Source organism: Ascidia mentula, chromosome 3, assembly GCF_947561715.1.
Source record: "Ascidia mentula chromosome 3, kaAscMent1.1, whole genome shotgun sequence".
Lineage (NCBI taxonomy): Eukaryota > Metazoa > Chordata > Ascidiacea > Phlebobranchia > Ascidiidae > Ascidia > Ascidia mentula.
This window is the reverse complement of record NC_138568.1, coordinates 11,867,523-11,881,496: the sequence shown is the minus strand read 5'-3', so window position 1 is coordinate 11,881,496 and position 13,974 is coordinate 11,867,523. Positions and strand designations below refer to the sequence as shown.

Below are 13,974 nucleotides of genomic sequence, written 5' to 3'. Positions count from 1 at the left end.
AACTATACATAGAATATGTACCAACACCGTCACGTGCTTCAACTTGCGCTACTTCTTTCAAGTCTCCTTTGTCGCGTAATCGCAGCAATTATTACTTTGTTTCTGCGTTGTCTCTGATATCGTAGTGAACATCTACAAAACGTGTCTTGTATTCCGCCTTGTTCCTTGCAAAATTATTTTAATGGTCCAAAAAACTAGGGCCGGCCTCCTCAAGGTGGGGTTGGAGAGGCCATAGGTTTTCTCACGAAACCTTTAACGTGTATGACCCACATTTAAATTTATCTTTTTTGGTTGACACTGGATCTGATGTATCATTGGTTCCTTTGTGGTTTGTTAAGCATTGCTTTCAACGAGTTAACACCGTATTTCGCGGCATTTCTGGCAGTTGTCTTAGAATTTTTGGAATAACGCACTTGAAAGTAAATTTTGGTCAGAATCGTTCTTATTCTTGGAAGTTTTATGTTGCTGATATTCACCAGACATAATTGGAAGTGATTTTCTGAAATATTTTGATTTTCTTGTGGATGTCAAAGGAAGACGCTTGATCAAAAATTTCAGACCGCGCAACAGATATATAGAGAGGAAGGCTTGGGTGATTACCTTATTGCTCATGAAATGCGTAATTTTTATTCCAAATTACCATTTTATGGACGTTATAATCATTACGCAATAGTTGTTCGTGTTGTCCCGAGAAGTAATAATAGTTGCGATGTAGTTACGTCAGATGTTAATAACAGAAATAATAATGTGACTTTTGAACGAAAAGAAAAAGAGTTGAATGAATATCAAAAATTGTATCTGAATTTCCCTAGGTCACTGAGCCCATGCGTATTGGTAAGCCTGTTCAACACACGGTAAAGCATAAGATTATTACTAAAGGCTACCCAGTCAATCGGGTCCTAGACGTTTGTCTCCGGAAATGCTTAATGTTGTTCATGAACAATTCGATGAACTTGAGAGCAAAGGTATTGTTCGCCCTAGCAATTCTCCTTAGTCTTCTGCCATTCATGTCGTTCCTAAACCCAATCGTAAATGGCGCATCTGTGGAGATTATCGGAGGTTAAATTTGATTACTGAGGCTGATAAATAGAGTGACGAAACTTTGCTTCATTATATGTTAAATGGAAGTTTTTCTTTAGTGTGCGATAGCAGTAACTTTGCTATGGGTGCTGTTCTCACTCAACTTGACGATGGTAATTGGCGTCCACTCGCTTTCTTCTCCCGAGGTTTGTCAAACGCTAAACGTCAATATTCCACTTTTGATAGAGAACTATTGGCTATTTACGAAGCAATCAAGCATTTTAAACATTTGCTTCGAGGACGAAATTTAACGTAGTTACGGATCACAAACCTCTCATTACAGCTTTCCATTCGAAGTCTGATAACCTTTCGCCGAGACAAGAGCGACATTTTGATTATATTTCCCAGTTCACAAGTCCCATTGAACATATCAAGTTTTTCACAATGTCGTAGCAGATTGTTTATCAAGAATTGAGGTTGATGCGATATCTCTTTCTCCTGATGTATTTGATTTGACAGAATTAGCTTCAGCTTAGGATTCTGATGAATTTAATGAGATGCTTTGTGAACATTGTCAGAGTTTAAAGTTAGTTAAGCGTAGACTTCCAATTCTCATCTTAGTATTTGTAAGATTTCTGTGCGCGTAACTTTCCATGTGAGAAAATTTCACAACAATAGAAACGTCATAATGCCCCTACCAACTGATGCAAGGCTAGTGCCAGCAGTCTTAATGTTTGCCACGTGTTGAACTTGTCCGCGTGCATTAAACTGTTTTGGTGGTTAAATATCTGTTGTGAATTGCAGTATATTGACTTAAGTTGATAACTTAATTAGTGACTGCCTAACGTAAATTTACCTGGTGCAACCGAATGCTATTCGAAGTCGGTCCTTGTGCATCTTGTATTGGTGAGTTTAATACCGTATGTCATGTTGCATGTGTGACTGTTCACTATTATGTGTTTGTTTGTTTAGTGAACGTGTCACAGTTTGTTAACTGTGCCGCAGAATAAAAGAATACTGTTCTTTCCTGACGGTGCGGTCAAACCCCTGTGTTACAGTATTGTTGGTGACATGCTGTTGTACCTTCTGAGTTTAGAAAACGTGTTTTTAATGTTCTTCATTCTCTTTTACATCCTGGTATTGCCATCACTCGCAAGCTAATCAATGACATTCTACAATGGTGCAAAACTTGCATTCCTTGCCAATTTGTAAAGTTCGTTTGCATAATATCTCGCTTTTAGGCCATTACATTGAGCATCAAGAACGCTTTACCGACCTCAACATGGATATCGTAGGTCCGATGTCAAGTTCACATGGTTATACGTATGTTATGACATGAAGAACAGTGGTTGATAGATTTAGCCGCTGGCTTGAAGCCATACCTCTTTAGGACATTACAGCAATCACATGTGCAAATGCTCTTCTTCTAGGATGGTTTCTCGCTTTGGAGTTCCGCTTCGTGTCTCAACCACATTTTATTTCAGGTGTTTTTAATGACTTTTGCGAATGTCTGGGAATTAAATTAATCAACACCACCAGTTACAGTCCAATAGCGAATAGTCTGGTGGAACGTACGCACAGACGCCTTAAGGCAGCCTTCAGTGCATATAACGATCCTTAGGCTTGGTACATAAATTTAGGCTTAGTCTTGCTTGGAATCCATGCTAGTCATAACGCCGAGTTAGACTGTTCTCCTGCAGAATTGGTGAAAGGTATTACTCTGAGATTGCCTTGCGATTATTTTGAGAGTACAGTCTCAGTTGAGCATAGATCAGAGTATGCAAAACAGTTATGTTCCTTAAAGGAAGAAATAAGATTTCCTCCCAGACGTGTTCAGTCATCACTAAGAACATATCTTGAGAAGGATTTGAAATCATGCACACATGCCTTTGTTAAAGTTGGTGGACATAGACCACCTCCACATGTTTTTGTAATAACGACACTATCGACATTATAGAGGACCTTACAAACTCCTTGAAAACATGACAAATATTTTAATTTAGCTATGAATGGTAAATCCAATAGCGTGTCCATAGATCGAATTAAAGTAGCTTATTTACCTTCTTTCGAAGACCTCAATGATTCTAATGAGCTAAATGAAACTGTTCCAGAGTGTGATGTTTTGTCCTCGCCTCTTACTTTGCCTATAGCTGAAGAAGAAAAAGACGAGCCACATTCTTCTTTACCACATTCTTCTATTACCGATGGTAGATCAGTAGATCATGTGCCTATACCTGCTGAGCCGATTAAGATGATTCGCAAACATCGTGAAGTTCGTTTACCTCAGCGCTATCGCGAATGCGCCTTTACATATGGTGCGGTTACAAGTTTAAGCCCACTGACTTGCAAACATATCACAAACTTGTTAAATTTCAAACACGTCACTTATAAGACAAATTCTTACTGTTCAAATGCAATGTATGTGACTTTGTATTTTTCCGTTTTGTATGTTTGTTTTGTAGAGTTCTTTTCTTCTGTGCGAGCTGCATTTGCCCTTACGTAACACACCCAAACATCGAAATCAATGACGACGTCGACGCAACTTGTGATCGCTATACATACATCCATTGTTTCAATTATTGTGTATGTTGCGTCGGTTTTGGAATTGGGACGACCATTTAAAACTTTCACGACCATCACCCTGAAACAATTAACTCGCTTGCGACCCCGATAAAAACGTGTCAGTGTATCCGCCTTGTCTGTCGGAAATTACAGTAATAGTGCGCTGGCACATCATGACTTGACCTAGAGGCATTTTTGACTTGAAGAAGTTTATTGTATGAAAGGAAGTTGCAAGTGGGTTTAAAAAGCGATGTAATGCCTTGTCAAATATTCAGTCATTCATTCAGATCAGATCATTCAACTCGATGTCATTGTGATTATTTCGATACCGAACGTATAAATTGATAACTCAACTCTTGGATTTGCTGTTTTCATGTCTGTAAGTTTTGCCATCTCAATAAAAGATTGTTAGGTGTCAGATCTATATGGAGTATTCTCAATATAGAACACGCGCATCTACAATATCTCCCTATATATTTGCCACTATTTTCACAAATAAACAGATCATGGTTTTCGGTCTAACAGATTGCAATGTAATCTCACAGAATTTGGTTTTATGGATCCAAAAACAGACCATCGGTGACTGGTCATGCAGTCATCATGGTGTCAAACCGATACTTTCTTGGCAGTTATGATGTTGGGTCAATGGTTTTGTAGGCACCCTCCTGTCATTTTATGGTGTTGAAATAATCATAATTCCTGACTTTGCGAATGCTACTAATTGTCCTTCGGCTATTGATTAATTAACACTTTTGTGTCCTACTAATTCGGGACCTATAACCTTGCTTGCAAAGCAGGTAATTTTCTGTTCATATAACACAAAAGACTATTTTTTCACATATTGTATAGTTTTCCATAAGACTAGATTTTGTTACATAAACCATAAGTTTGACAAATAATAAATTGTTTCTCAGTTGCACATACTTTGAAACCAATTTTCTAGATGCTTGCTTTGAATTCTTGTTTAACATGCTACACTGAAAATTATAACCATCAAAACATTTTCTGTCTGTTGCTAAAATACAAGAAACTTAATTCTATAAAAAATAAATTGTCTACAATTTGAGAATACTATACATAAAGTTGTTTGTACACAAATTAATTTAATTCAAACTTGCATACAAAACAAAAAAGTAACAAATTTTAAATTTATCTAGGCTTTAACTTCGACTCTTTGTCTTTTTGGATGAATGTTTGTGACTTTTTTTTGAATGTTTCCGTTTTCTTTTACTTGTACTTGTACTGAGAATGTCATCAGATTTGAAGGTGGTTTTGTTTCCTTGTAAAGCAGATTCTTCTGGGTTCTTTAAAACCTCCTTGCTGGACGAAATTTGAAAACTAGTTCCATGGTCCAAGTTAAAGAGTTTATTATCTGAATCTGTCCTCTAAAACAAATATTTACATGAATGTTTCCAAAAATTAACAAGTTTGATGTATGCCAAAACCACTCTTTCAACAATGTATGACAACACATATAAAAACACTATTAAGACAAATATGGTAAATAGTTTTACTTGATGCTGTCGACTCTTGCTTTCCACCTCTACATCACTTTCACTACTCACATTACGAGACCTACATGCCTTCATTTTTGTTTCTGAAACCAAAACATTTTTATTGGCAAGAGATTTTAATTAATTAATTAAAGAGATCTTACTTAACATGTAGTTTACAAAGAATTGAAACATATGTTTTAAACATTGAGCACTTAGTGGGGGTAAACTGACTGTTATGTTTCACAGTAAAAAGTGGCGGTTAGTCAATCAATGCTACAATGTGGTGCAGAACAATTCAGTTAAGCAAGAATCTAAACATGTAGTTATTACGAGAAAACATTGAAACTGGAAAATCCACCCAAGTTTTTGTTCAGCTTAAAATTGTCACACATTTCCCTTGTTCCCAAGTCATTCATTTGTTTATAATAACATATCTACAAAAATACATATTAGTGTACCTGCTTCAATACTTCCAAGTCTTCCTTTTTGTTGATCTCGAAAAAAAATAATTTTTTCATTTAATGCTTCCTGATCAATAAAAAAGTGTTGGTCATCTGATGCAACTGATTCCTCATCAGAGCTGTAACCAGCCACAAGACCTAAAAAATATTTGTTACTTTTATCATTATCAACACCAGAAAAATTAAAGAATAGTTTTGAAAACTAAATACTTCCACTTCACAAAATAACTTCCATAGTTATTTTTCATGTTCAATTAAACATTAAATTATAATTGATTAAAATGCAAAATATTTTTTGTGTTTTTTTTTCGTAGCTTCTTACCAACAAAGCATTTCTTTAACAGTATCTTTCATGTCAAAAACATTTGAACATGGTTTACAATTACCTAGCTGCAATTTACTTTCTCTCTCTGCCAAACACAAACATACCCAACAATTTTTTAATGATGTCTTTTAAGGACTGGCAAAAACCAACCAACTGTTGCAAGTTTACTTACATAAACAACATTGTAAATTAAAAAAAATTCCTTGATGCTTCCGATTATTTTAAAATTTGTTTACAAAATCACAGTTTTGATGTGTTGATCTTACAAACGAAGTCCAAGTACAAACATAACCAATATCAAATAAAACAAACTTACCAGTGTTGCAAATTGATGATAGGGCACTTGACTGGACTAATGGCTTAGCAGGTGCTTTTCAAAATAAAGAATGTTTAAAGCAATACAGCTAAGTGAGCTCATTAATAAAAATAAATACTAAAACGAAGCACCAGCTTTATTGTTCAAGCATACCCTGTTACCTTTGCTACAATGATGGTAAACCTCAGCCGAAATACATGCAATTTCACTGTCAGTAACCTCCAAAAGAATTGTTGTCAGGTAGCTTTTCACTTTTTCCATCTGTAATAGTAGTTTTAAAAACGTTATTAATAATGAGTTGCAGAAAGTAAACTGTTTCAACCAATTAAGTATTAACCCAACTGGAAAAACATTTGCGGGCTAGTTAACTGATAAGACCATGCTTATTACCAGCTGCATTGATGAGATCGATAAGTTGAAACAAAGTGTGTACTGTCAGCAGCTCAATAATAATAGTTATGATAAAACATGTATTTGCATTTACTTGGTGGAGTGTTTAATTAGTGAATTAGTTGTAAAAAACTAAATTTTAGTGAATAGTAACATACCTATTTTCATGCACAAAGTAACAGTTTCACGAATTAATAATCTAGATTATAATGTTTGTTTTGACCAAACATTCTAGCAATAAAGAAATAAAATTACTAAATCTTCTTCCTCATATCTAGTTTCCTGTTGATGATGTAATTTTGTTTCCTCCTCTGTTGGCAGCTCTGCATCAGATTCGCTGTCACCATTATCTCCTTTCTGCAATGCACAATGTAGATACTGTACATATTTGTTTTGCAACTGCTTCGCAACCAACAATAAACTTGTATTTTCTACTGCAACTTGTAGTGTTATTTTTCAGCACATGCAACTAGTCAATTAGGTATATGATCACAAAGAAATAATGCAACTGGGAAAAACATGTATACTTTTGACAAATGTTTATGTTTGAAATATAAAATATAAATGCATTTTTTGCATATATATAGCAGCTGTGTTTAATTCAAATGTTAATTTTACCTGCCAATTCTCATATGGCCTACAATCAGATTTTGTTTCATCAGTTGTAAATTTGGTAGGTTGTTTCTGTATGTTGTTTTTTCCTATTTTTTCTAATCCATCACGAATCCATGCTGGTAAAATTTTTCTTGAGGTTTGTTTGGCAGGATACTGATAAGGTAATATAAATATAACAAAAAGTATTTATTATCATATGACATGTGCTTAATATACAATTTGTTGTGATCCAGGTTTTTGTGTGGAGCAATTTGGTGACCATGCAGAAATGTTCTTGGTGCATTCGTTTTCATCAAGAGGTGATGGGTTAGGATTTCTTGGCATTGTGATTAAATTTGTAAACTTAGTAAAACCCTAAAAGAAACAAATAAATACTCATTGCTTGTGCTATTAAGAGTTTCAAAAATCAATCTGTCACATTGTACAAGAAACTACAGCAGTTAAGATACCAGAGACTGACAAGGCCTACTGCGGAATTAAAAAAATATTGGAACAGATGTTATCATTGACCAAATCCTCAATAAGTTCAAAAATGTGAGTCTAGCTTGAATTAAAAACATTTCAAAAAGATTAACAATAGCTTACAGTATGTGACAGTAGTGATGGTACACTATTTGCCTGAACACCAGTAAAAACACACCTCCAAACATTAATTTTAATACAGCGATGATTTTAGTACACATATATTTCTAGGATTTGATAATGCTTCTACCTTGTGCATGGCTGTCTGGTTTTTTTTTAAAACGTCTTGTTCTTGCTGCACCTTGCTACAAAACAAAATTGCCAAATATTAAGTTCATACATGCGTAATTTGGGATAATGAAGTATAAAAAAATTATTACAGCAACCAAAAAAGGAATGTAATTTTCAAATATATTGGTACAGTAAGATTTTATCCTAGTGGAAGCCTAAGTATGGTTTGTTTATTGCAATTAAACTTTTTTGTTGCAGCAAAAAAACAAAGTTGATTAGTGGTTGGAACTCTAATAGGTGGGCCATGTTTAATTAACGCAAATTAATAGTTAACCCAATTCCAACAAATTATATATTAATTTATTTTATTTTACTTAGACTTAAAAAAACTACTGCAACCTCGCTGGTATGCCAGACATTATCATTGGGTTACCAAACAGGTAAAGAAATTTGAAGAATATCAATGAATCATTACATATAGTACAAAGTTGATCATGTTACTTAATGATCATGTTATTTAAATGTACATATTTGGGTGCAAAGTATCTGGAGTTAAATAGTCTAAATAAAAAAGCCAAAGCTAGAATGCTGTTCATCATAATGCTGGTAAACGTTTCGAACTCATACAGTGTTCATCATCAGTACTCAAATGAGCAGCGTACAAAAAGCGTCAAGGTAGAGAGGGGAAACAAAAGACAGAAGGGAAACAGCAATGATCATAGGCACCGAACACGGGTGTGCCTCGACTATCTGGACGAAAATCTCGGGTATGTCGCATACGAGTTCATAGGTGAACCTCGCTTTAGAATTTAGGGTCCTTGACTTTTAAAAGGCATGATCGTTGCAGTAACAACGAGATGTTTATTGCTTGCTTCAACCAATGTAATACCACGAGGCCCAATTTGCCGCCACAAGTTACTTGGTGTCACTGCTTATAGCGTGATGTTACCACATTGTACGAATTAATAACCATAATGCATAAGTAAGCCCTCACGCTAAACATAGGTAGTAAACACAATTCGTAACAGCGGTTTTAATAGGTGTTGGAGAGAACCTTATTCAAACTGACAAATATCACTGCTGTTTTAACATAAGCATGCGTTCATTTGGAAAAGTGCTTCGCGTTGCGTGACGTTCGTAAACTACAAGCCTTCACATAGTCTTACGTCCCACCCTATCTAGCGCCAACAAAGATATTTTGCATTTTATGACGTCAAAAAATGACTTCATATAATTTGGCATACCCGAAAAAAAATTCGGCGCCTATGGTCTAGATAATAAATCTACATACCTGTAGACCTCTTCCTTATTGGTGACTGAATTTGAATTATCTAAAAGCAAACAGCCTTGTTATTAAACATCTCTGAACAAAAAAGCTTTTGTCTCTAGAGATCAGTTGCTCTTTAAGCAAAATAAAATTTGGGAAACTTTACAGGCCTTTCTTTAAAAAGTTTCACCGACGCATATACAATTTACAAACAAATTCCAATTGAAAACGTTAAAAAGTTATTTAATGCATTCAGCTGATCATCACCAGGGATTTTAAAATATTATTAAAACTACTAAGTTTTTTTGATGTTAACAGAGAAACTGCATTGTGCTTAAATATACTTACCAAGAAGCAGTCCACAGCCTATTAATATAGTCATAATGTTAAGTCTACATCATTTCTTAGCAAGAGTAAAACAATGCTTGCTGATTCTCTAAGCTTACTAAGAGCATATTAAATCATGTAAAGCATGTATGATGTAAATACAAAGAATTAGTTTTTATTTTAAAGAACTGTTCTTCTGACATAAGATTACAAGATTTTTATTACAACAAATGTTTCTGTCTAATTTAATTTATACACAAAAATGCAATATTTTTATAATTTGTTAGTGTCTGTGATAGAGTTGGTAGTCTTTTGTAGGCAACCATTGCATTGGGCTTAAGTTGTCTTTCCATGTTTGTGAGTTTAAGCAGTCTTGAAAAGCATATCGCCCACATGCAGGGACCTTTCTTCTTTTGCAAAGTGTGGATGTTTGTGTTGGCATATGTTGGCTTTCTTTTCACAGAGACTCATTCAAAATGCCCACTGTGACATTTTTTGGGAAAAATTGGATTTGTTTAATTTGCATTCCAAATCCTGCAAGCTTTCCAGAAAATCTTCATCTAGTTCATGAAGTCACTATCGCTTGGTAGACAGACAAGGGGTGATGTGAGGTGCCATGAAGACAGTTGAAATGTTTTGCTAAATGGGTACTGTGTGCATGTTGCATGCCGCACATCTAAAAAATCTAATTCCTTGTCAGCGTCAGTACTAGTGCATATAGTTATTTTGAGCCAGTGCTCTCCACATGGATGTTCTTTCTGCCTGTTATCTATATTATATCATCAATACACCTTTTGAAATTATGTTTGCTTCAACAACTTTGCTATTCATTTGTGTGCATAGTGTATGGCAATATTGGCACCTGACATGGAATGGTAATCTCTGCTTAAAATTTCGTTCTCTTGCGTGTAAAATGTACTTCTGTATTGTATGATGATATTTTCCAATGTGTTAGTTACCAGATCAACCAACTGTCTCCTTTCTTCAGTATTGAAACAACTTTGCTTATGTAGTGCTTCAGTGATGGAAACTAGGTTTCAGCAGATGATATTTACAGTCATATCTTTAATTGTTGTTCTCTGTGGGCATTCTGATGTATCCAGTTTATTTTTACAACAACCGCCCATGGACCAATTGGACATATACGAGGACAAATGGCACAAACACTTAAACGCAAAAATCAACATTCAAAAATTAATTTTACCGTCAGTTACGTGACCCTCCACCCATTTCATTTCATTTATTTATTTTATTACAATCTTTTTATCGTTGTTTCACCTGATTAACCAATGTACGCCTGTTGTGATAAAAAAGTAGGTCACTTGTAACATCTGATCAGAGCGTCGTGCAGTATGTTAGCACCAGAGGTTTCTACTGTTCGGCCAGTTTTATAATTTTTAGCGTCTAACTATGTCTTTTCTGTTTATTTTGTTTGTAGAACTGAAGATGCTTTAATAAAAAGCGAAACATGTTTTCTAAAACCAGAAGCGTGGACACAAAGTTGTTCTAGTAACATTTAAAATTGAATTGATGGTTAACTTGTGTCACGTGAAAGAAGTGCTGCTGGTTAGGTAGATTTCATGAAGTAAAAACATTTTATTGCAGTTTATTAACTCTGTCGTGTAATGTGTGCTGCTTTACAGTATTCGTTGATCTGGGATTGACTGCGATGGGTTGGAGTAGGCATTTGAGCATTGGCATTACGCAAGACGTACAGATATCCCCTGCTGCTTGTACAAGTCTGACCGCAATGTCATGTATCTTGGAAGATTTTACTTGCTTTACCTGCTTTTTTGCTTTTCAACTTGGGGGTAATTCAATATAAATTTTACTGCTTAAAACAATTCAGATTAAGCAACTGATACTGTTACAAACCTGTGTTGGGAATAGGTGGTTGAGGCGGAAGCAATGGCAGTGGTGGTGAAAAGGCCAAGGCAGCTGGTTGTGGATAGCACAAAGATGAGGAAAACCAATGGTTGTTCTGAGCAGCTAAAGCAGAAGTTTATACATTAAACACAGTGGCGGATCTGGGGGGGTGTTTAGGTGTCAGATAACCCCCCTCAACATTTTGGCACATTGTTCTGGGGGGTGTGAAACTCTTACAGCGACGACTCTTATGAAACAATCGTTTGTTGTGCCCTTGGTCAATAACCCGTCAACAATACCGTTTTCGAAAACGCGGCCTTATAAGTTTATTCATTTCTACTACAAATTATGTTGCATGCGGTGGCCTTATATTCCTCTTTGCACCTATGCATGCGATAACAGTTGTTTTTAACATGCGTAATAGTGGCAACGTGTTCAACTAAACTGGTTTCCACCCAGATTTTGACAAAAAATTACAGCATGATAAATGTCTGAAAAAAAATTTTAACCGCATCTAATGGCTCCGTTAATTAGGTACCAAAACCGAACACCAAATATATGCGATCATTTCTTTCAGTAGTAGTAATAAAACTACGGCACAAGCACTACCACAAAAACTAGCATTTGCATGTTCCATAACGTTACACGATTGGGCAAACCAGGAAGCGACCGTTTTATGTGACATTTTGCGCCAACACTGGTTTTCATATTTCGCAATGCTCGCTTAGTTTACACCGGAAAATCGAGGAATTCCCAAAGAAATTTCAACCCCCCTTTAAAAAATCCTGGATAAGCCTATGGTCACAGTCATTTGGTATTAGCACTGATGATGAACACAAGTGTGTTTAAAATACTTGCTTGATATGTCACTCAGCATCTTTTATTCAGAATAATACAAGTATTTTGCACTAACAGTATTTTTGTCTAAGAATTATTTGTTTTTTTATTGGGGTAAGAAGTTCCCATTTATTTCCAAGTGCTTTGGAAAAGAATTTACACAATTAGATAGTTTATTCACAAATGACTAGCTTTGTTACAGACACGTTTGCATACAGCTCAGAGTTCGAAATCTCTAATTACATCTATTAAGATCTTGTTGCATGTGTGACTGAATAATCAATGATCGGATCATGATAAGACGTCCAACGCCTTACAACGCAAGCTTGCATGATGCACAATGGAACATATTTCACGCTCGCCATAATATCCTTGCCCAAGTTTATTCTGACATTTCTTGAAAATGCCAAAAGAACAATTTTGTTGTTTTAACAGTCAGTTCTCAACTGTATAGTAATGTGCCTTAAAATCTTTTACTATAATTCAGATTTGTTGAAATATGTTTATATAATGTAATGCCAAGTCTCTGACATTTAGCTTCGTTAACAGATTATATTCAAAATTTATAAAAAAATCATTCTCATATTCATAGGTAACAGCATTTTGCATGTAAGCTATTTCATTTGACTTTTATTGTATGTCTAGGTTGTACATTCTGAAAATACAACTTACCCGCAACACTGCAGTTTTCACTGAAAGTTGAATAAGTTGCATTAGATTGGTTCCATGGACAATGTGTTTGAAAATTTGGAACATTTGAAAACTGTGTAAAAAGACACTTTTATTCCAGTGCACAAAGACAATAATACATTACAACTCAGGGGAGTATTTTGGAAAACCAATGCATTTTCAGCCAATCTTTACCTACAGCATTGTGACGTCAGGCCCGTTGTTGACGCGAAGTCGGAAACATTAATATATATATCCCAAACCATGTCAAATACTGTAACATTAAAGTCAATAAAAACTAACCTTGTTCTCATCACACTTGTTTTTAATCCAAGCTTGAGCTAGAGCTCCCCAGTCAACTTCATCTACAGAAAGTCATATTGACATATTATTTGGTGCTAGTGCAGCGTACCAATAGGATTCCCAGTCGCTGCTTTGCTGAAGCTAAAGTCTGTTTGCGTGTTCTTGCTGATATAGACTACTGAATTAAAAGCTCCGTGAACAGACTTAATTATTCATGGAAACACACGATTGCAACACTATGTCTAAACTTGTCCCCTATAATACATAGTGACATAATTTGGGGTTTCCAATATTTCTGGAACATAGTTACGCACAATTTCACACAAAATCGACTTCGATTCGTAACACAAGTTGTCTCACCAGTAAAAACTACAGGTTTGTTACAGTTAGAATTTTAAACATTAAACATCTTACCATTTTTTCTTTCTTGTATTTCATCAGAACAAGTATTTTTCCACATGGCTATACCTATATAATATGGAAGTCAAATGCGGTTCTTCACATCGTACTGTAAACAAAGTTTGGGCATTACCGATACCACCGTCATTTCGGCAAAATGTAAATTGGTTAAAACCTAAATTATTACACGCATGATTGAACACGGCTTCAAACAATTGTGTTCACAACGAACGAAATGCGTTTGACTGCGGTCACGCTGTGTGAATCCCAGTATTCGCGTATTTTCGGCGCTGCATACAAGTGCCAATTTATTAATGTTCCGGGCCATAGGATTTTTTAAAAATTGGTGTAGAATGGGCTCAGAACATGTAGACCACATTTCAATAGCGTTTTTTGAACACCTATAGAGTATATCGCAACGAAATGGG

The 13,974-nt window shown here is 35.3% G+C and overlaps 1 protein-coding gene across 2 annotated transcripts; it reads right to left on the bottom strand.

The window, feature by feature from the left end:
• Positions 1-4,411: 4,411 nt before the first annotated feature.
• LOC145893985 (uncharacterized) lies at positions 4,412-13,699 on the bottom strand. 2 transcript variants are annotated; one of them, XM_082982410.1, is made up of 14 exons: positions 13,562-13,699; positions 13,148-13,209; positions 12,848-12,938; positions 11,348-11,461; positions 9,170-9,209; positions 7,898-7,952; positions 7,402-7,539; positions 7,189-7,338; positions 6,826-6,927; positions 6,342-6,441; positions 6,181-6,234; positions 5,537-5,677; positions 5,097-5,179; positions 4,412-4,967 (listed from the first exon to the last, which is right to left on the bottom strand). In XM_082982410.1, exons 1-14 carry the CDS (start codon positions 13,605-13,607, stop codon positions 4,743-4,745), a joined length of 1,401 nt encoding a protein of 466 aa, XP_082838536.1. In that variant the 5' UTR covers positions 13,608-13,699; the 3' UTR covers positions 4,412-4,742. The 2 variants fall into 2 exon arrangements, with proteins under 2 accessions (XP_082838536.1, XP_082838537.1); XM_082982411.1 differs by having other exon boundaries at positions 13,148-13,203; positions 13,555-13,579.
• Positions 13,700-13,974: the final 275 nt, after the last annotated feature.

Coding starts and splice junctions, on each gene's coding strand:
- LOC145893985 (XM_082982410.1), bottom strand. CDS start 13,607: ATGTGGAAAAATACTTGTTCTGATGAAATACAAGAAAGAAAAAATG. Junction 13,210..13,561: donor AATACAAGAAAGAAAAAATG/GTAAGATGTTTA, acceptor GACTTTCTGTAG/ATGAAGTTGACTGGGGAGCT. Junction 7,953..9,169: donor AATAAGGAAGAGGTCTACAG/GTATGTAGATTT, acceptor TTTGTTTTGTAG/CAAGGTGCAGCAAGAACAAG.